The sequence below is a fragment of the Echiichthys vipera genome, assembly GCF_963691815.1.
Source record: "Echiichthys vipera genome assembly, chromosome: 15".
Lineage (NCBI taxonomy): Eukaryota > Metazoa > Chordata > Actinopteri > Perciformes > Trachinidae > Echiichthys > Echiichthys vipera.
Genome location: NC_139840.1, coordinates 9,848,156 through 9,871,958, shown reverse-complemented (window position 1 = coordinate 9,871,958; position 23,803 = coordinate 9,848,156). Strand labels below are relative to the sequence as shown.

Here is a 23,803-nt window from a genome sequence, read left to right as displayed (position 1 = left end):
ATGAATCATCAGGAATTATTTAAAGACAGCAGAGGAGCAGTGCTGTTTCAATCTAATTTGCATTTCGTGTTACAGTATAACTAATGAAACACACTTACTGGCAGGGTGTGGGTTCTGTGACCAACAGCTGCCTGCTCTGGGATTTAATTTGTAGGTTTAAATTTTGTTGAATACACAACTTGATGTATATGTTTTGCTCTTGTAGACCTGAGTGATCAAAATGAGTGATGGATGTCCACATTTTACAAGTTAATGTAGACAGGAGAAGAAGAAAATGAAAAATATGCATTTTTTGTAGTACTTTCTGCACTCTGGACAGAGAGAGAGCCTTGTTTTGTTTGTTGTAATATTTATCATTTTGGAAGATATTTGCATTTACCATTTATGTCAGTTTTTGGCTCTATTGTTGTAGGTCTTGATTTCAGTGTGTAGTTCATCTTTGGTACATTTCTAAGTGTTAACCTGTGGTTTACATGTTTAGTTTCACTTCTAGTTTTCAGTAGTCTTGGCAGGTGTGGTATTTTGAATATCTCAAAAATTCTGCTGTGAGAAAATACATTTCAAAATTATTCCTGCTAATTTTTTTAAACATGTCTTACAATGATCAATTTGACATTGTAATTCAAAATAGATGTTTTCTTATCCTTATTTTAGATTAATTTCAAAGTGCCTTAATTATTAATTAATACATCAGTTGTAATTTGTAGACAATGTTTATTTAACCGGTATTCAAGTTGCAAAACAAACTGCAATGTGATAAATATTTTTCTATTCCTAATTCAATCCTACTTAGTGAACAAAGATAAGCAGCACTAACGCAGAAGGTATAATAAACACGAGTCAGTGTGTGATTTGCAAAAGCCGGATGCGGGACTTTGGCACCAAGTGCTAGTTGTTGGTGAGAATTAAATGCAGTTAAAAATATATTTGGCAGCTACATAATCGTTTCGAGATCGATTGATCCTTTTATCCGATTATGCATCTAAATGTGTTTTGTGAGGTTACCAGCTGCATGTGGCAGGAGCACTGAATGGCATCACCATATATCTGACTGGTGAGCCGTCTTTTCAGGAGACGTATGAATTGTGGATTAGAAGTTCTGAGAAGGTAAAAATATCATTGAACGAAGTGTTGACATTTGTACTTCAAAAGAAGAGTGTGAGGAGGAAGAAGTGGTGGTCTGGGACGTCAGACTGAACCCTAAGGAGACACAAAGACTCGCGCTTCATTGTCACAGTGTGTTTACGTCGTACCTGTTTCATGATGTGGGTGCAACACACTGGTCCGACCACATTGTCAGACTAAGTTTCACCAGCAACAGTTTATTTGTAATGACAGCTTTGACCCTCTGACGAGGTATGCTGGTTAGATATGACACAGACCAGGAGCCCTGGAGCGGTTGCCAGGCGGATAGAAAACAACCCTCCCTTGACATGGCTGGCTGGCTGACTGAGTGATGCACCTCTGTTGGAAGCTTGTTTCGTGTGAGTGAGAGATATGTTTGATGCGGTTTATCAGGAAGGAAGAGCACATTGTGTAACTGGAAGCCGGTTATACAGACCGTCATGACCGCGACAAACTCGAACTGTACACAACACACTGTGGGCGGCAGAGTACAATTAAGTAGTAAGGAAGAGATTTATGATCGCTGCGTAACCTCCTGATGCAGACACCTTGCATGAGGTAGCAGCCTGTTGTTCGGTGGCACCCCAGGCAGATCGTGCCATCTGTCTTCCTCTTCCCTGTTCTTGTGCCAAGGACATTTTGGCAGCTGCCAGACTGCCAGACACAACACTGAGTCCACCAGTCAATGATTGTAACACCCCAAGAAACGAGGACTCAAGACAACCCTAAAAATAGTTCAATTCTGGCACGGGAGAAGAAAAAGGTCTTTTCCTGTACAGTAATTTAACGACCCGGAACCTGGAGTTTCCCATAACCTCCACTTTTAGAAACCTGTAAGGCTTTGGTTTGAGGGTTATGCCTTGTGCTTCCACCGCATTTTATAAACACGACCACTTTTGATACGACTGGTGAAACAAAATCAGACGCATTGATAAAGGCTACACATTAAGTGTCAGGTTGTTGAGAGTGATTCCAACTCTGTATAAATATTTCATCCAGAGCCGACATCAAGGGGATATTTAAAAAAAAATAAAGAACCAGTGAACAACAAACATCTCAATCAGTCTTACTTGTGGCGTTGGTGCGAACATAGATGATCTCGCTCTTGGCACCGTGGACCTGGTGCTCGTCAGAGGCTGAGAGCTGGGTTTTCACCATTATGGCGTACTGCGTCCAGGGCTTCAGTGGCAGGATGAGATGACCCGGCTCAAACTGCTCTTTGTCCCCCTCTGTGGCTCGACGAGGAGGGTCCACGTCAGCAATCACCCAGCTGTTGGAGCCGCAGGCGTCCTGCCCGTCAAATTCGGTTACGTTCTGGAAAGGTCTATTGTGGGGCAAAACAATAACAGTATGTGAGAAAAGAAATGTTATATGTAGGCCTAACCTGTATTCCAGTTGAGAAAGGAAATGTGTTTCAGTTTGATGTTTCATAGCAATTTATCATCGGATTAATCTGAGCAGCCAGTAAAGGAAAATAGCCTTACTAAATATCACTGAGACCCTTAAATGATGCCTGTTCAGAGGGAGGTTGTGTCAGGATATTTTTTCAGATTTTAGTACTTTGAGGCGCTGCCACTTTCTCACAAATATTAGATTTAAACAAATGAGAACTATTCTCATACAAATAAACTCAAAAGCAACCCACATACTGTTTTGTTCATTTGTGGTGTCTTTGAAACCAACAGGTGACTAAATATTTGTTTTCATGGAGACGTTAATGCAGTTGCATTTGGAGACAGCAAACCGCCTAAACTTCATGCACACATTTTCCATATATGGTGTAGAATTCAAAATCCTTCCTCACATTACTTCTCAGTCAGTTTGGTGTCATGATTAAAAGCCGCATTGTTTTCCTATGTTACTGTGTTATATAGTTAATACGATTTCTCTGAAAGGGTTTTAAATAAGTCTGTCATCATCATCATTATCCATCATCATCAACCGCTTGTCCCTAACGGGGTCGCGGGGGGGCTGGAGCTGATCCTAGCTGACATGACGTGAGGCGGGGTACACCCTATTACAGGGCACATAGAGACAAACATAGACAGACAACCATTCACACCTATTGGCAATTTAGAGTACTCAATTAACCTAACACGTGCATGTCTTTGGACTGTGGGAGGAAGCCGGAGAACCCGGAGAGAACACACAGTAAATTAAATTACCAAATAGCCACTAGAACTAACAGTCTCTATTCATCTTTCTATCTCTAAAGTACTTAAGCAGCTGAAAACAGTATCTGTCTGGCAGAGATCCAAGTCTGATTGTGACTGATGGCTGTAGATATCCTTACGCTTCTTTGTAGAGCACCATGAAGCCCAGCAGGTCTCTGAAGTCTGGAGGCCAGAAGGGTTCCCACTTGACCATTATTTTATCGCTCATGGTTCGAATCTGGGTAAACTTCAACACATGGTTCTCACCTGAGAAGAGAAATGAATCAGTTAAAAGCAACAAACCGCAGAAAAATTACTAATAACCAGGTTTTTAAACTCTGTTTTAGGGAGATATCAGTGAAGAAACATCTGCATTTCTTGGTTTAGTATAAAATATCCTGATGTCCCGCGCAATTCCATTTACCCGAATACATATGAAAGAGATTATCCACTTGTCTTAATCTATATAGAAGCACAGTGAACTCCTCCCTTCACCCTGTCTCTTAACTTTTCAAGAGACTAAAAGGTTCCTTTAGCCCACTTTTATCTGCAGAAGAGCGTAGAACTTAGGGAGAAAACATTAGTAATTCAGTCCCTTGTCCATGCGGTTGAAACGCAGTGAATTCCTCAAAAGGTTCTTAGTTCCTGGGTAATGTTGCTATGGTTGCAAAAAGGTCAACTGTCGCTATTCGGCCGCGAACCGGCAGTCTCAGATTAAACTAGGCAGCGCTGATTAAATATGAAGCTGTAAAATGATAAAGTCTGTGACCTGGCTGCCATGCTGAAAACAGTTGATCCAAAACCAGAGCAAACATTCTCCTTTCACAGCTCAACAGTGCACTAAAATATGTTTCTTAAAATATCTGAGATGAGACATAGGAAAAGACGATGGATGAGACAACGGCTGTATCCCTGTGTTACCACGCTAACAACTATTGATGCTTTGCTCTGTTGATTGTTCCGAGTTAATCTGTGTCAGTAAAAGGTCTGCAAGAAGACATTTGCAAACATAGAGGGACAGGAAATGACCATCATAACAATAATTATGACTGTTTGCCTCTATATCAAAGGCTGACTCTTGTGTTTCCTGTTGCCATAGTACCTCCTGCAACAACTGACATATCTTCAGAGCAGAGGTTCTTACATGAGGCCTGGTCCCCGTTGGTCTTTGAGGCGATGTCGTTCTTGACTTGCCGCTCTTTGGTCCCAGTCACCTCCTCCATCTTGCGAATCTCAGACATGCAGAGTTTGGAGTTGTAATGGAAAAACATGCGTCCCTGCAGAATGGTCAGCTTGTGTTTGGACCAGTCCCAGAGTTGCCGCAGGTTCTGGTTGTCCAGGGCATAGAATGAGTAATTCCTGGAAATTAACATACAAGATTGCATGAAACACAATTTTCATCATTCATATGAAATTGAACTGAGCGTATTATTAAAGAGTAACATCAATACACAAGCATTTCAATGCGGTTCACCTACAATTTGCACTATATGACTATTCTTTGCCATTTTTACTGTAAGTGTAGCCCAATGTGCTAGGAGGCGTCTTCCATCTCATCTGAATGAAGCCTCATATATGATTTGGGAACGTTTAACCAAAAACAGTTACCACAGAAAGACATTTTGAAAAGGTCAGTCCTTCCGCTTTTAACTCATAATTACAGGAGGAGGCTCTGACATGGCGAGGATGAGATGAGGCTCAGAGTCTCACCCGATTTCCTGTTCTTCTCCACGAATAACACGGAGTTTGCGGAAAAAAGAGAGGGATACGAGGGCATAAGAACGTCGCACTGTCAGGTAGCCAGTGATCTCTTCCAGCTGGCCCAGGCTGGCCTCCAGTTCAGCTGCTATGTTATCTACAGAAAACCAAAAGATACAGCATGCTTAGTATTAAAGCTCCCAGGCAGCTCTCTGCAGTGTTCTCAATTGTAGTTTGTAAATGTTATATTTCCCCTATTTAGGTTATGACACAACAATAATTGCATGAAGTGAATTATCATCAACATTGAAATCCACAAGTATAAAAGCCATACTTTCAAATGATTTAATAAATCATGTACTGCCATTATCTTTTACTTTAGGCAGAGCGATTAGGAACGTCTAATTGTGTCTAACTGTTCATGTGTTAAGGACCAAATAAAATATTTAGCTGTTACTGTAAATGCTTTAAATCTACACATAGTGCACTGCCTTTCTTATAAAGCTCTTGCATTCTTTATCCCACATAAAGAACCAAAAGCTCCTAATTATGGTCTATATTAAGAACCATTTTGAGGGGTTCCCATAAGCCAGGTGTGTCCAATCCTGCTCCTGGAGGGCCACTGTCCTGTATGTTTTAGGTTTCTCACTGTTTTAACAAACACAATTCTAAAGATTATCAAAGCTGTGACAAGCTTCAGCTGCTTGGTAACGAGTAGAGCATTAGGCTCAGGTGTGTTAGAGCAGAGAGAAACCTAAAACATGCAGGACGATCGCGGTACAGTCGTCACTGATGATGCAAGTTATGATGTTACTGTTCAAGATTCATGAAGCACAATAACCTTATTATTTGATGATGTTATGTTAACTTATCCAGCCCTGTTTTAAACTAGGGCCTATTTTATCATCATTTTTCATTTTAGCTCATTTAAAGAGGTGTTTTGGTCATTTAAAGCCAGCTCTGAGTCATTTGAGTGTAGGCAGATGAATGGGGTTTGGCTTCACTTTGCAGAATCAGTGCACTGAGCTCCACCCGCAGCAGAGGTCTGCCGGATGATGCGAAATGCATCATGGAGGTCCCCCAAGATCCAGCGCCAAACTGTCACTGCTTCACTCCACGGAAAGCTCCGTGCAGGCGCCATGAAGGGTCGCCAATGTTCATCTGCACACACTGCCCACGCCAAGATGACACAGGGCTGGTTTAAAATTGGCAAAGTATCCCTTTAATACACATTTATGTTTTGGCTTCTTTGACTGTACATCCTTTTGATGTAATTTCCTAATTCTTTCCTTTAATCTCATACCACCAAACAAACACATACTCACTTCCTCCACGCAAGTTGATGACCAGGCTTCCATTGAGAACAGTGCAGCCTCTCAAAGCTTGTGCAGCCGTGACAGAGTCCACAGTTTTCAGACCCATACATACCTTGGGACAAAGCCCTGCACAGGGAGTGCAGTTGAGCCTATAGAACAAAAACAAAAAAAAAGAAAATGTACATGACATTATGCGTGTTGGTGATAGAAATTACAAGTTGGAGATGTGTTTATTTTACACCTTTTTTAAGACTCTTCTCAACACAGAAAATGGAGCCTTAAAATATCTCTTTATCTGTTAAATGTTCACCAGCTAATCACTAACTTTGTCCGTCTGGTGTGTGGGTCTAGGCAGGTAGCGTACAGTCTGTTTTTAGAGGGGTTTATGTTGAAAACAGCTGACTATTGCAGCTGAATGCACTGATGAGAACTACAGTCGGGTGATAAATGAATTGACACCTTTCACAAACAAGCAGTGACGTGATCTACTGCGAAAATATTGATCACGGCGGCTTTAGTTCTTAGCTTCACTGCATGCAAAACAAAAAACAGTGAAACTTTGCCAAACTTGTTTTGAATAAACTGAAAACGAACTGACCCCAATCCTTCCCCATAGCAACAGAGTTAAACAACCTTGCTTGCATAATGTTTTCATAACAAGTCTCTTCTCATAACAGGTAATATGGTCATAGCCTTGTGTGTCAACCATATAAACCCATTTCCTGAAAAGTCGCCTGTGCAATCCCCACACTCACAATGCGGCGAGGGCAAACTTTGATGAGGTAAAATCCAAAGTACACAGCAGCCTCTGCCGCCACTCAGAGTCACACAGCAGAGTGAACGGATATCTCTGAGCGGGGCCACGTGCTGCAGAGAACGTTTTTGGAGGTTTCAAATTGAGTGGTTAAGGCCGGTTTGCTCTGGGCCATTGTCCTAATTGTGTTAAAGTATGTTTTGCTGCTGGCTGGTTTATGAGGTGAGAATGCCTTGTAACAGTTGAGTAAGCAGTTGAGTAAGCTGGCAGGACAATTGCAGAAGAATGTGCCATTTCTTTTGTGAATGCCAAATAATGGTAGCTGGTGGCAGCTTATGTGGTCTGGATTCCATGGCACTGCGCGTCTAATCCAAGTATAAATACATGAGAAATATAAAACGGGAGAAATTATGGTCTGTATTACAAGTTAACACTTACATAAACCATATGACACAAAGGCTCAAAAACCTAACACAAGAGATAAAATAGCTGGAAAGTGGGTCTATGTCTTGCAAATAAGAAGGCTGTGGCCACTGTTTCTTAATCTCGCTCACAACTCTCCTGGTTTATCTTGACCTTTTTCCCTCTCTAGTGCCACATCTGCACTTTCCGCTTTCACTCATAACGCCCTGGAGTACACCGCTTATCCACAAAGCACTTTCATTTCCACAGCTTAGTTTTAAGCCAGCAACGGGAGAGAGACGTGCCAAAGAGAAGAGATGGGCCATAAGGGGAACAGAAAGGGAGTCAAAATAAAAAGGCTGAAATGTGAGTTTGGCAGGGTTCACCTCAGGGCAACAGTAGCTCAAAGGTTTAGATTAGATAGGCTATCACTTGGCAAGAAGTGATCAAATCTGCACATTCATTTTTAATAAAATGTGTTATGCATTATTTCAAAGATGTGAGCTGATTTCACTTAAGCTAGGCCTGGGCAATGAAGGCAAAAGGAAATTATACAATTATATAAAAATATATGTTGCCTGCATGCATTGCCGGGGACATATACAAGTCTCAAGTGTCTTCAACACGCCCATCTACGAGGTTGTCAGCTGTATGTCTGCCTGTCATAGTCACTCTGGGTGTAGGACGGTCGATTTAATCGGCCAGTCCTCATCAATTTAGTGGCATGTGTCACCCTGAACACCCAGAGCCCTGAACTTCGCAGAAAAAATTTACTTAAATAGCAACTTTCTAGTGCAAAGTTTCAGTTACAACCTTTTTATAGCTTAAAAAATATAGACAAATGTTTAACTGATAGATTTTTAGGTACATGTCATTGAACTGATAACAAACCACGTTAAAGGGAGCTTCTCAGCTCGTCATTATTTCTGTTCTCCAAATGAGCACATCTGGATGTGTATGCCTTCCTTTTCTGATTGAAAACTTGGGATCTGAACAGCGAAAGAAAATCAGTAGCACTCTCAAAACGTTGGCCAGGGTGCACTTGAGCACTTCACCCTCATCTGCTCCAATGGAGCTAGATCTGCTCAGAGAGTCCCACTAGAAACCTCTCAGGTATGAATGTACAGTATGTAACTTCATGAATGTGAAGCTGCATGCTGTTCGAACAAAGATTAGGTGCTTGGCAAATCCTCTAAGGATAAATAAAGGTTAAGCACATATGACTTTTCCTTGTCATCACTTGTTGTTAGTGACAGACTGCCTGGAATATCTATTTGCAGCCGTCCGAGGGAGTCGAGGCCGACCACCTCAGGGAACTGACAGTCTGTCCTGAATGCCTCTCTTACTCCCCTGGTGTTAAACTGCCACCCAGTCAACTAGCCAGTCATGTTGTAACAGAAGACAACAAGTCTTGAAAGATCCAGCTGTGTTTTCAACCTCTGTGTGAGCAAAATGATTAGGGCTGTCAGGAGTGTCTCACAGGCACGCCCACAGTGATCAACAGTCCTGTCACGGTCAATAAAGCTTTCAAAGCAGGAGGCAATAAAGGTCACTGACAGGTCAGCACAAGTACAGCACCCTTCTCTAGAGAGGGAAGTCTGTGCGGATGCAGCCATGAAGATATACGCACAACAGGCTGTAAATTACAGACATAGAAAAAAAGGGAAAAAACACTTCACATCTTGTCTGTGCCTAGCTCGAACTATGCAATGCAGACACCAGCGGTTGGTAAACAACCATCAATTTTGTGCAGCGTCTGAGCAACAAAAAAAAAATGTAGCCGATGGATAAAGAGTTAAAATCAGAAACGTAGATATGCCAGGCTTCCTACTGTGCAGCACCACTTTAACCTAGCTGTCTGCGGTCTCAAATGCAAAAAAAATGGTGGTTGTGCACATACATAGAGCGCTGTCTGAGCTCGGCAGGAGGACCTTCAGTTACTGCACTGTCACTCCAGCTACAGTACAAACACAGTGACAAGGCAGGAAACTGCAGATCATTTCAAATTTTACATTGCATTTGTTTCCTTTCTTTCTTTTAAATGAGGGTCTATTGTTGTTATTGTTGTTGAGATGTCCACTGTTTTATAATTACGTCTAATTTGATCTTAGTGGACTGCTAAAGGATACCCTTTGTGTATGATTGTATTTTCTAAGATAAACGATCATAGATAGACTACTTTTTGTTTATTGCATAGCTGTTTATTCTACCTACCTTCTGTGGTACAGATCTTTTTGACCAGTACAGGTCAAATACACCAATCAATTGATTACTGCATAATACCTGGAGTTAAATTTGAATAATAATCAGTTTATAGTAAGTGAAAATGCATTTGTAAATGAAGGCATTGTTTCTATTTTTAGCAATGTCAAAGCCCAGGATTAAATATTGACATGTATTTGAATGTGCGTTTGTGCGTGTATGCATGCAGAATATTAAGCCAGCTTCACTGATCACACGGTGTTCCATCAGACCATCGAGAGACCATTGAGAGATCATCAGAGCGGCATGAGTGTTCACTTACGAGGAGGAGTTGACGGTCGTGTAGCCGGAGGGACACTCAGGGATGCAGGCACCGTTGTGGATGACGTACTCGTGGCAGTCAGGGTTCTTGCTGTGCTCCTTCTCCCGCTTGCATCTGTTGTGGAGATCCTGGCAGAAGGTGAAGGAGACGCAGCGCCAGCCTTTGTAGGTGAAGTGATTTTCGGGGCAGTGCTCCACACAGTTGTCCTCATGCTGGAGGCCACGGCAGGCCACGCAGTGACTGGACGAGTGGGGCTTCAGGCAGCCACCCAGGCACTGGTCATGGCAACACTGATCATCCTTGGTGCAGGCTCGATGTTTACACTGAACTGGGCACACTGCAGTTAAGAAGAAGTTAGAATTAGAAGTTAAATTAAAGATAAAAATGATTATGGACTGGTTTATCATCGTTCAAACACCTACATTCACTTCCCCAAGTGACACAGGTTATTTTAATCTACAGTGACAATTAGGGATGAGAATAATCGCCAACAAAAACTCACAATAGTTAATCATGGTGAATTTCCACTACTGGGATAATTGTGAATCGCAATTTTTTGGGTCAGGAGAATTATGACATGAAATTTCTAATGAGAATATATTTATCTATCTATCTTTATCTCCAACTCCACAGAAATCTCATATGGTCAGATATCTTTGACAGCGGGAGTGAAATCCCTCCTCACTGCACTTGCCAGCAGCCAAGAACGCCATCTGGACAAAAAGGACGTTGAATACAAACAGCGGGAATCCAACACTAGTTGACAAAAGACAGACACTTATCCAGAAGGCTTGGTGAAAGTGAGCCATTGGGGGAAATAAACTGGCATTTGAAGCAAATAATATTTCCAAGTAAGACACATACAAGACATCTTTGCTTGGTTAGATAGATCACAGCATCTGTTTAGATGTGGCAAATCACACATCAAAGGTTTATTAGAGCTGAAACTATTTCTTGATTAATTGACAAAAATGTAATAAACAATAATTGTTCCAAATGGTTTATCATTTATCAATCAAATGGAAAATAATCACTGGTTCCAGCTTCTGAAATGTGCACATTTGCTTTGTTTTATGTCATTGAAAATGTAATACTTTTTGGTTTTGGGTTATTAGTTATTAGGAAAAAAACAAGGCAGATTAAGTTGTTACTTTGGGTTCTGGGAAATTGTGATGGACGTTTTTCATAATTTCCGACATTCATAGATTAAATCATTAATGGATTCATCCAAAAATAACCAAAATCAACAGCTCAAACTGCTGTTTGTGTACAAAACTGTATTGCAATTTAGGATATCCAAATAATCTCGTAGCATCATTACAATGACACACGATAAACATCCATATATAAGTAAGCCCAAATAATTTAAAGTCGCTAAACAAACCTAATGCACAGGCCTCTTTCTTGCAACATGACCTACACAAGCTCTTTGTGATCAAAAGATATAAAAAAAATAAGATATAGAGTCCCGACAGTCAAACAACTCACACACTGCAGTTCAGTGATGTTTTTGGGGACGTAAACACGATCAACTACGGACAGAGACAAGTCTGTAGGTTGGCTGTTTGTGCATACGTCTGCATGTGTGTGTGTGCGCGCCTCTAAATCAGTCAGTTACATAACATTAGACTCTCGGGATTGGCAGGTGTGTGTACGCGAGAATGTGCACCAGAGGTGCGAGTACAAGTGTGCAAGGAAGGAGGGAGGCTTCTCAGAGGTAAATACAGCTGACTGACCTGCCTGCTGAGATAAGCTTGTCATCCTTGAGAGCCACATTAAGACTGGTTGACAGCAGAGGGGATAATGAGTCACCAAGGTAAGGGGCAGGTTACAGGTCTGACTGTAAAGTCTCAACTAATATTCAGCCACGGTAACCAAAACCAAGAAGTGAAATGTGGGTACTTCCCATTTCAGGAGATGATTTATTTCAATATCTATATAAATATTATCAATGTCTGTTATTCTTTGCTAGCTTTCTAGTGTTGAGCATGCGCCCATAACGTTTTGGTTTCATCAGTGTCATGAGGTCAGCCCTTAAATGAACAAAACAACCGAGACCCCCTGTCCTCTCACATTCACAGAGGTAAGCTCTTGAAGCTTGAGAAGAGGGTGTGTGTGGGGCGGGCGGTAGCAACATGAGAATGGCAGTGTGAGGGGGGAAGCTAAAGGGGGCTTGGTGCTAGAAAAACAAATGATATAACCACCTTTTATCGATGTCAGCCTGCTAGTCTAAATAATCTACTCTGCCATGGGATTTACAAAGACCACTGAAGATGATTTTCACACTGAAAAACAAAAATGTCCTCTTAATACTATGTTTTCCTTCTGTCTGTTAAGTTTATTTTAAAAGCTGCCCTTCAACTTTCCCTCAAATGCACACACACACACACACACACACACACACACACACACACACACACACACACACACACACACACACACACACACACACACACACACACACACACACACACACACACACACACACACACACACACACACACACACACACACACACACACACACACACACACACACACACACACACACACACACACACACACACACACACACACACACACACACACACACACACACACACACACACACACACACACACACACACACACACACACACACACACACAGTCCTGATCCTGCAGCACGGCTCCATGTCGGAGCACAGGCCCAGCAGCACATCCACCCTCTGCCTTAGCCAATGTGTTGGCTAGCTGTAGAAGCTAGCCATTCAAATGGCCTCTCCCATCTCCAAGGAAGACAGGAGCACAGTTTAACCCTTTGTGTCCCTTTCTCTTCACTCCCAGCCAGTCAGATAGCAGCAACAGAAGCAATGGGAGGTATGTACAAAAACAAAAAAAACGACACAAGAGCCACATAGTAACAGGCAGGGGCTGCTCTACTCTTTTCGTCTCTTCACAGCTACGAATCGGCTGTTTTTCTACAGATCAGCACAAGCAGTTCCTATTAAATACTTTTCTTTGTCTTGCACGTAAATCCTTTCAGAAGGAAGAACGCAGTGCTGCCGTTTTTCCCGAAGTCCTTGATGAGAGAAATGTGGCGCAATCAGTAATAAATGTTTCAAACTCATGCTGAGACAATCATGTTATGTTCGTATTGTGCTGAACAGCCTGGTGCCCCGGGTGACGCATCATGTCCCATCATGTCCACAACTCATTAGCAGTTTTTACAGACTTCAACGGCCCAGGAAAAACTGAAACATTTCCATCCAAATATATCTATTTGAACAATCGATGCCTCCTTCTACAATATGACTGATCAGTAAAGGATAAAATGTAAGTATATCAGACACTTTGCTGATCTTTCAAGTATATTTTTGAATGGATGTGTAGGATCTTTGAGTAAGAATTATAAATGTTGCAGCAGGCCTATAATTATTATCCAGTAATGATGTTGACTACATTTTGGTCAACTTCTAATGTAGGGGAACCACACAGTCCCATTTAGATATAAAACACTGCATTAAAGCAGAAACAATTGATCGAAATTAAAATTAAAAGGCAACAGTTGATAATCAATTAAGCATTTGAGGTGAATAATCAAAAAAATTAGTATTTTCCGTTCAAATTTCAGAGCTCTATATAATATTTAGGGCTGTACCAACTAGTTCAAAGCATGATTCATAATATTGACATTTGAAATCTAAATCAACATTCGAATGCTGCTATTTTTCAACCCTTTATTTCTGTCCTTTCCAGATAAAAATAGTTCTTGTAAAATTAGATTCCAGTGGTGGCTGTGTAGGATTGTTTCAGAATATACAGACGGATCAATTGAGCCCTACACTGCATCTACTCAAGGTTTCAATTAGAGCTCAAACGGCTGCTCTGTTCAATCAGTCAACAGACAAAACATCACTTCAGTTGCTTTTCCAATTTCAAATGCCAAACTCATTCTCAGAACTTGTGATAGGGCGTTTTTTTGTTATTCCAGTCTGAGTAGATAATTATAGACGATGAAAATACTTTGCAGTTGAAGCAATGCAAATGTTACATGTCTGTTTTTTTTAATAGCGGCACTAGTGGATGCAGCCTTTTAAGGGAGAGAAACCAGGTTAATGTGGCTCAGTCGAGTTCAGTGACTGATGTCAGGCTTCAGACATGCCACCTGAGAGAACCACCACTTACATGAAGCACCAAAACAAACCACTCACAGTCAGAAAGATTTGTACCGTTCATTTTGCCAGCGGCTGACTTGGCCGTGTCTGCTGAGTTGAAATCAATGATGATAGCTGATCCTAAATTAGCGGTTTTATTCCCTATCAGACATCATAGAGGCTTCCGTAATATCAACAACAGTGACCACACTGAAGGAGATAGACTTGTTTCTTGTGTGCTTGTCAAAAAAGTTTTCAAGGTCAAGACCCTGAAGACCTTTGAGAGTGGGGCCACCCCACGCCATCTTTGAACTCTGAGAGTGAGGAGGACGCTGAGGAGACTGCTTGGGGGACGTTGTCATTCTTTCTTTAAAACATGCAAATCTCTAAATACAAGCCTAGTTTCTTTATCAACATTAGAGACTCAGCTAGCGCCATCAATGAAGAGCAGAGGTCTTTTCTCAGCGTCAATTAGTTACGCTCAGCTTGAGTTTGCTGTTGTCAGCATCTTCAACACTTATCTCCCATTTGGACAGAATAAAATCATTTGGCAACAAGAAATCAATGGATTTTTTGGGAGACCAGAGCTGGGTCAGCAGTTGGACTTAGGTCTGTTAACAACTTGGCTAAATATTTCTTTCAAAGGTCTTAAGGCTGAATGTGTGTATCACCTCGTGTTTCTGAACTCCTTTTTCTGGCACCTCTGGCACAGTGGTCAGGGTCTGTCTGATCTCTTGTCATGAGGTTTGCGCAAAGTGCAGCAGGATCACATGAAGGCTGAGGAATAATACTGAAGAAATGCCTGGCTCTTTATATCAGCAGAGGTTTCCCTTGGATGCTCAATCCCCGGAGCCCGAAACACTCATCAACAACAAACCCACACAACTTCAGGCCCCTGTGCGACTCTGAATAATACACCCTGTCAGGGCAATGCCAACTTGGAAATGGGAGGTGAGGAAAAAGATTTGCACAGCCTGCCAGCCAACGGCGAGCTTCAACAACGTGGGGTGTCGAAAAAGGCAGAAAGAATCCACATTGCTTGCAAGGAGTGACTCATACAGTTCATAAACGCTTCTTTGTCTGCAACCAATGCGCACACACACTGCATGAAGAGTTATCTATTTCTATGTTTTGTGTTTCTTCTAAATCAAAATGCACACCAGAAAGCCATTAATTTGTGCAGCCAAGGAGGACCAAACCCCACCGTACCCTAAACTCAGGGATTTTTGCCTAAAATTAAGAGCCTCCGTACTTGTCATTAACCACAATCCTCCCTTAAATCATTTTGTGGTGAGTTTTTCCAAGTTCCTCTTTTTGGACGTAATGAAACAGCAGTATAATCAGGCTTTCTGCATTGAGTTCGTATTAGACCCCAGAAAATGGTGAGGAACGGGAATGTGGTGGTGCGCTGGTTGGTAATTAAAATTCCACGGCCATGACAAGGGTAGTATTTAGTTTCTTATGAAAGAAAGTTTCTGCTGAAGGCCCAGAAGAGAAGAATCTAAAGAAGAACAAATAGTGTGTTTGAAAGTTTTCCACAATTAAAATAAACTGACAGAATAAAAGAGCAGCAACTTGAGTACTGAATTAACTGCCAAAATGAACTTTGAAGGTTGATTCATGTTTCAAATGTGACATGCATTGCTTGGCTCTCACTGCCTGTGCAGCACAACAGCTGACTAGATATTTAGGGATGATGAGGTCATGCATTAAATATGGAAAAGGCAAAAAGAAAGACACAAGAAGCGAAGCAATTTATTGATGTAGTAAATGCATATAAGGGTGTATATAATGAATGTTTTAATTTTGGATTCATCTATTATTTCAGTCTATAAAATGTCATAAAAGAGTAAAATAAAAATGCCAATCACAAGTTCTCAAAGTGATTAAATCTGCAATATAACAATGATATATGATAAGCCTATTATATTACCTGTTTTTCGTCAACTGAATGTGTGCACCATAAAGATATACCAAAGGTGTTAATCAACATTATTTTGAGGGGTATATGTTTGTATATAACCATGGTAACAGTACACTGATCTCAGACATTTAATACGACAGAAGGCCTTCGGGGTGGTTAATTGAATACGGTTAGGTCCCTAACCTACATGTCCATCTATATACAGCAGTCGTTCTAACTGTACAGTGCCAGAAGAACACAGACAGCAAGAACAAAGAATTTCCTAAACTTAATGGATGCAACTATGAATCAGACATCTGAGCCTTTTTTTCCAATGTTCCATTCTCCAATGTGAATATAATAAATAACAGCAGTCTACGCCATCTTTAACAGTGCTAGTTCTATAAAACAAAATCAAAATCCCTGATAGTGCCCCGAATGTGATTTTTTGGTCCTGATAATGTCTGTCATTAATATGGAGCTGCCTGGTTTCCGCTCTACTAGTGAAGAACAGATGTTATATTGTCCCCACTTCTGTTTCCAAACATGTCTCTGCCTACTGCAGCTCCCTCTATACCTTTAATAAGGATGAGACAAAGGTGAATGAAGATGGATGCACGTGGGACATAATATCAACAATAAATCAATTCATCAAGTGCATGACATTTGAGTCAAATTGTTGACTTTGAGTCCTGTATAGAGAGGAGCATCACACAAGTGCTAAAATGATACATTTTACAAAAAGCAATTCACTGAAAAGGGCAATTAATTACTTTTATTATGACTTAATTAAATAGCCCTAGGCTTTGCTCACTGAAGACAACCCAGTGAACAAATGTAGGATTTGTATAAGTTCAGGGTAATTACTTATTATTAAATATTTATCAACAAAAAAATGGATTGTGCAGACGTTGAGACATAGAGGAAAAGCATTTATCAAAGGGGAAACAGCTGACCGGGAAGTCCATTAGTTGATGCTTGTTTGAGTTTTTGCTGCTCTTCTTTGTATTATAAAGATAGTAAATTGAATATCTTCAGGTTTGGGACTGTTGGCTCTGGGAAATAATGATGAGAATGTATTAGTATCTTCTGACAAACTATAGACTAAACAGTGAATTCATTCATTGAGAAATATATAATTGTAAACTGAATATCTCAGGGTGGCCTCATGCAGTTATCGTTCATACTGTATAATAACGAAGGGTAATGCGCGGTATATCGTGTGTATTCCACATACTGAAAGTAAGAGAAGTAGTATAAAACAGCGGGTTGCCGCATGTGAAGGTAGGTTCATAAAACACAGGACTTTCATCTGGGGGAGCAGGGTTTGGTTCCCAAGTGGTGGCCACTCATGTTCTGGTGCCGTTCATGTTATGGACGTACTAAACCAAACCACAGCCTTTGTTCTGATCCTAACCAAGTGGTTTTCATGCCTAACCCCAAACGTCACTTTTTGTCGGCTAATATCGGACACATAACGTTTTTTTTGGGGTCCGTTGTTGTTGCAAACCGCTTCTGGTCCAGCGTCGGACAATTTGCGGTCCATCAGCGTCTTTTTCCTACATCATCTATCCTACATCCTACAAACCTGTTCAAGAGAATACGTTGCAGGGAATATCTCTGCAGCACTTAAACCAAGTAATACAGCAGGACCTGAGATTCTCCTAGCCTGAGCTGTCACTTGCATTTTCAGTGTTTTATGATTTGTCATTGGAAGAACAACATGCAATGAAACTTTTGAACCAATTGAATTGATTTAATCTTGTCTGATATCAATCAGGACTGTTAACTGTCGTTCTGACATCTAAAAATCCAATCATTCATCAAAACACAAGTCACATAAAAGAATAACAATGTTGCCTGAATGTGACAATATAAAAAGTAATGGCTAATGACCTGGTTTTATTTGTCTATTTTTTTTCTTGGTAACCACTTGTCCGCTGGTCCGACTCAGCAGCAGGGCTCGGTTAAAGCAACTCCATGAGCAAATGGCAGCGTAAACAATTTCATTAACCGGCCCCAACCTCCGTTAATAGAACAAAAACACACAAACAACATGGAAAGCACTTTTTGTTTTTAATGTCGCCCTGCAGCCGCTGTCATCAGAAGGCAGGATGTCCAGTTTGTCCGTGACTGGAATAGAAATGATAAACACTGTGCACTCATTGATGGGCAATTACACTGCCTGCTTTACAGGCAAATGACGCACGCCACAGCCTTGAATCATCATTTCCTTCCAGGGCCTAGTGTCAGGCTGAAATAAGGACTAACTCTGGGGTTGACTTTGAATACCTGTTTATGACATCAAAACCATTCATGTCACATTTACATCATTAATGCAATGTCATCCAAATTGGTATTGGACGCAATCAATCTTCTTAATTAGAGGGCAGCAGAGTCACACTGGAAGGTCCACTAAATAAACTTTTTTTTTGTTTATTTAATTTGGAAAATGATTGAGGCTGCTTTTCATTAATCGATTTGGCATTTGTACAAAGCAACATACAAATGAGAGCCAATTCAAGCTAATACAGCACAGGTACTGCTGTTTTTGCGATAAAATGGTCTTAATTCATGACGCTTGTGTCTTTTAAGTGCATGTTATTGTTTCCAGCGGAGCCAACAACAGACTACAGTATGTTCAATGAAAAGCAGATCTGGTTTGTAAACATTGCCATTCATAAAGGCTGAGAGACCTCTAGCTTATAACATCAAAATATAAAATACAATTTATCAAAATATAAAGTGATAATCTTAAGAAGTAAATCCTAGAACTTAAATTGGATAGAAAAGGCATTGAGCGATTTGCCGTAGTATTTTGACTAGTACAAAACAATATTGTGATTGCTGTTAGTTAACATCAGTTAACACAGTAGAAACATCAGTGGGGCCGTTAAGTGTGTTGCAGCTCGCTGGGAGGAAAGCGAACCGACACAGCTCGAGAGACGTTCTCCAGCGTGGCAGGGAGTGAGGAGGTGGGACTAGGGCGAGTGGGTCAGTGGACCATTAGACCCAGCCTGCTGTTCGGCTCATTCTCTGTCGCCAATGCAGCATGAAAACATGGCGATCTGTCTTAACAGAATAAATATTAAGGCTTGAATATAAATGGAATGAAGTGTTTTGATATTAAACAATAGACCATTTCACAGTTGTAAACATAAACATTCAACAAATGTGTCACAAGCTTCGTTCTGATCCACAGTGTAACTTAAACCGTGCCTCCTGCTCCCTGCTTAGGGTATGTCAGTTAAGGGAACAAAGTGATGAAGTTGTGATCAGATCGCACTACCAATTTATTTCCTGTTGCAGTGAATGCGAATGAATCAGGTGACAGGAAGTTCACAAGGACCCAGGCTGTTGCCTAGCGATGGAATACCTTCGAAAAGGTCTATAATGATATTATTGCTACACTGCATACAAAAAAAAAATAATAATTTAGGTGCAGGTACAACAGATTTCCATAACACAAAAATGCTTCACTAAATAATACAAACTCTATTTAAGAGACAAGTGACAAGACAAACTAATAAAACGTCCGAATCAAGGCCTCATGTAACTTGTGAGAGTAGATAAAAAGAAACATTCTCCTGTGGGTCTGATTAAACGAGCAGTAAAACAGCAGTGAGCTGTTGTAAGTCGAATGGCTGTGGTGAGTGTGAGCGCGTACAGTGGTGAAGAAACGCCTGTCGGCCCAGCTTTACAAAATGCCTGAAATGTCTGGGATTCCATGGGAATGGTTCCAGGAGCTGAACGGCGAGGGTTCGCAGGGTGCAGCTTCACAAGACTGAGTGCAAGAGCAGTTAAGTCAGCTCAAAGGAAAGGACTCATGGTGTGTGTGTGTGTGTGTGTGTGTGTGTGTGTGTGTGTGTGTGTGTGTGTGTGTGTGTGTGTGTGTACATTCTGGACTCTGATTCTCGTCTCGTCTTACTTATAACTTTCCGCACTACGCGTAAATAAAGAAGACGCATTTATCCGAGACAAGCAAAGAAACCAAAGATGAAAGACAAACAGCTCACGGACGAGCTGAATATTTGTTAAGAAGCCTTTGCACAGTGGATACAAATAAAGAAAGGAAGAGAATTCAAACATGAAGTCGGAGTCAGAATGCTTCTTTTGGACAGGTAATCTACTAACCAATAAGAAAATCAATGGCCCTTACCTTGTAAACCCGCTGGTCATATATGCATGTACAGTTTTTATCATATTTGGATGATGTTTAAACTAATGCTGTGAGATCTGAACGGAGGTTGCCGTCCTATAATCAAATCACAGAAGTCTGTATTGAGGAGTTGTGACAACAAGCATACATTATTTTGCACACTGTGAGGAAAGCCAAAGTACGCCGTCTTGGCTGGTGGTTTGAGGACATTTTCATTCAGCTGAATCGTTGTTTACGCTCTGCGAGGCCATAAACGTTTTTCACAAGCACAAGTCTTGATTTTCTATCACCTATGATTTAGTTTTGAAAAACAATTTAATATAAATCACGCTGCGGAGGAGGGCAACAACATGCAGGAAGCTACAGATTGAAGCTTTAAGGTTTGGTATCATAAAGAGGATACAGAATGAATAAGGAGTTATGACAAAAATAGAAACAAAAGGAATGATTCATGTGATGGGAGAAGGACCAGGCTGGCTTGGCTTTCAACATGTTCATGTTTTTAAGGCAATGCCACAGGCCCTCAACGTGTCAGAGAGACATTAAAGTCCTTAACACCGGCGACAGGGATAAAGTGGCATAAGGGCCAAGAGTCAAGAGAATATAATAAAGCGATAGTTTATTCATGTTTTGTCACACCAGGAGTCACTTCCATCTCAAAATAATAAAGCTTAGCAACAATATCCTCCGATTTCTCCAGTGACAACTTTACTAACAGCTAAATTTGTCCTCTTTCCTGCCTTGCTGACCTCCCACAGGTCACCCATCAGTATTTTGGTCTCATAAAAGTGTCTGCTGCTACTGAGGCAACACCCTAGACCCCTGAGTCCATTCATAACCTCAGAGAGGAAGCAGACCAACAAAGACAGGAAACAATTGGGAAGAACTCTCCGTGAACTTCTACGATGACCATTGTTCAGGGTGGAAAATGATTGTGGCGCCAGTGCCGACTGTTGCGTGTGGGAGCTACGACAAGGTCGGCAGAGAGGGGACCTAGGGTCAACAGTGAGGCGGGACACGTCCCCAAAACCCACTCAGCTCTCCTCACTTTCCTCACCCCCGTAGTGACTGGGTAAATGACTGATGTGTTCATATCCATGATTACACTACAGTGTTACTGCCCTGTTTCCTAGCAGCAAGACTAAACAATAGCTGTCCACTCTGTCTGTACACACACGTAGGTTATGTCCCTGTGTGATTTATAACCCATGTTGTTGCCGCCAGTACACACACACACACACACACACAAGTTCATCTTGTGATTGGTACAGACATATGTGACGCGGGCCAAGAGTAAATTTAGAACATCCATATCAAGAAAGGTCCAGCACTGAGTCCTCACCTGACCTGGCTGAAATGTGATTCAAAGGAATACTTCAATTGTGACAGCCTCCATGAAACAGTGGTCTCCCTTTGCCAACAGGTTACAGAGGCACACATGCTACAAGTGGGGAATGTGCCAAACCAATCAGAGGTTGACACGTCTGCTAAGAGCTGTTCTCCACCTTAAGGGAGCTTATTAAATATGTAACAGATCTTGCAAACCCAAACACTGGCAAAAGCTGCTATGGTGTCTCATCATGTGTTTAAAATGCTAGCCACCTGGGAAATACACGCTCATTTATAGCTCTTCGAGCTTTGTGAAAGGCCTGCAACCAGCCGCCCAAAAAAGAGAACAAACACAAGCCACATTTGATAAAAAAAAAACAAAGATATTAAAAAAAGAGCTTTTTTTTAGTAAAGATGACACTTTTACTGAAAAACGTCTAAACAAATGTGTACTCAGAATTTCTTACAAGAATAAGAATAACAATAACAAAGAAAACTCCATTTTATTTCACTGTAATCCAAATGATGTGCACTGTTATTACTAAAAAAATACTTAATAAATTTGCTAAATTAGGGGCACCCTAAGGGTTTTATGGCACTTACCACAAACCACATTATTACAACATTGTATCATGTCATTCCCCACCTTTCTTTCTTCCTTAATTTCCTGCCATCTCTCTACTGTCAGACATACAATCCAAAATTAGAGAAACATTTGATGGACAGATAGACATTCTGTCAGTGCAGTTCAACACTGGAAGGAGATAATATCCCAACAGGAAGCCCCTGATTTCGTATTGAGTCACAGCCAATACTTTCAGCTGCCAGACCCTTTCAGGGCTCTGACTAAGCTGACGTGCTATCAGCCAAACAAGTTGTGCCACATAATAGCCATTATCAAAACATAATCAAATGCCCATTATCTTCAAAGGAGTGTTGGCAAGAAACAGTACTTCATTACAAGTAAAGAGACTCAACAGTAGTATTTCCCTTCGGGCCAGCTCATAATTTCAACGAAATTTTTAAAAGGAAATAAAGGCCTGCTTTTTGCAACATATGTATTAATAAACCTGTGTTAAGAACAGACTTGAGATCATACAAACTAGACACTAGACAGGGGTTTCAAACCTATTGATTAATGCCATTAACATGTTTTTTTCAACATGCTTGTCCTTGATATGTTTTGAATTAACATTACTGCATTTGGAAAGTAGTTGAATCATACATAATTAATTTGTGACATGACAAAACACCAGCAACAACTTCTACAATGCAGAGTAATAAGTAAGTGTTCAAGCTCTGATAATGTATCGAACCTAATTTGAACAAAACTCCAAAGAGTTAATTGCAAAGATGGTAGAGATGCTTCACAGGATGATGTCTTTGTATTCGCCATTATTATCACTGTTGGCATGGTGTGTGATGGTGTGTTCCTGTAGCTAAATCTAATCAGCTTTGATAATGAGCATCTCCTGCAACCTTGCTTTGCCACTTTGCTTAACGGATGCACCTAATTTGGTGAAAGAAGTTGGGGGAAATTAGGAGATAAACTCAAATTACCCCTGTTATGGGAGCAGGGAAGGGGAATGGGAGCTGAGCCAAGCCTTGTGGTTCTGCAGCTTTGTTTTCTGTTGATATACAGACTACAGAAAGTGTGTGTGTGACCCGCAGTCACCTCTGGCACTCACAGCACTTAACCACTGACTACACTTTGCAATATCACACTTTCTCAGTTCTTAAGAGATCATTGTTGGAGTCAAAAATAATTTCCTGTTTGAGTGAGATCTATTGTGTGTGTAAAAGACATCTCTAAAATTCTATCACTGGCATCAGATCCAGCATCTATGTTTGGTTATACATGCAGGTTATTATGTAAAAAACAATGATGAGTCACAACAACAGCAGACCTGAGACCTGAGGAGGATAGATATGAAGAATACAACCTGTTTGTTACTTTAAGAACCACAGTAGGTCTATGAAAATCAGTAACAGAGTATATCTGAAGAGGATGCAGAATGCCTTGCACTCTGTCCTGTGGTTCTAGCTAGGGATTAACAAATCGTCTCATGCTTTAGTGAAAGTAGGTAAAAAACCGCAGGTCCCAGACCACAAGACCACAGGCCGTACCCATGATGAATACAGGCCCATGACTAGCGATCATGCCAGTCAAGGTTTGGTCTTGATTCAATGTCAGTGAATGGCCCACAATTAGGAAATCATCTCTGCTGAGACTGTTTATACAACACTTTTGTCCTAACATTTACCACAATTTGGCAATAGGTGTTCTGGGCCTGTTCAGCAAATGT

The 23,803-nt window shown here is 41.0% G+C and overlaps 1 protein-coding gene across 1 annotated transcript in view; it reads right to left on the bottom strand.

Annotated features, from left to right (window-relative positions):
• Window positions 1–23,803, bottom strand: part of insra (insulin receptor a) — a 50,642-nt gene that overhangs the window by 12,810 nt on the left and 14,029 nt on the right. Inside the window, exons 3-8 of the mRNA XM_083928179.1 lie at window positions 9,973–10,309; window positions 6,302–6,441; window positions 4,989–5,133; window positions 4,423–4,637; window positions 3,419–3,545; window positions 2,196–2,449 (exon numbers count right to left, since the gene is read on the bottom strand). Of these exons, the coding sequence (XP_083784305.1) occupies window positions 2,196–2,449; window positions 3,419–3,545; window positions 4,423–4,637; window positions 4,989–5,133; window positions 6,302–6,441; window positions 9,973–10,309 (1,218 nt within the window). The remainder of the gene's footprint in view (window positions 1–2,195; window positions 2,450–3,418; window positions 3,546–4,422; window positions 4,638–4,988; window positions 5,134–6,301; window positions 6,442–9,972; window positions 10,310–23,803) is intronic.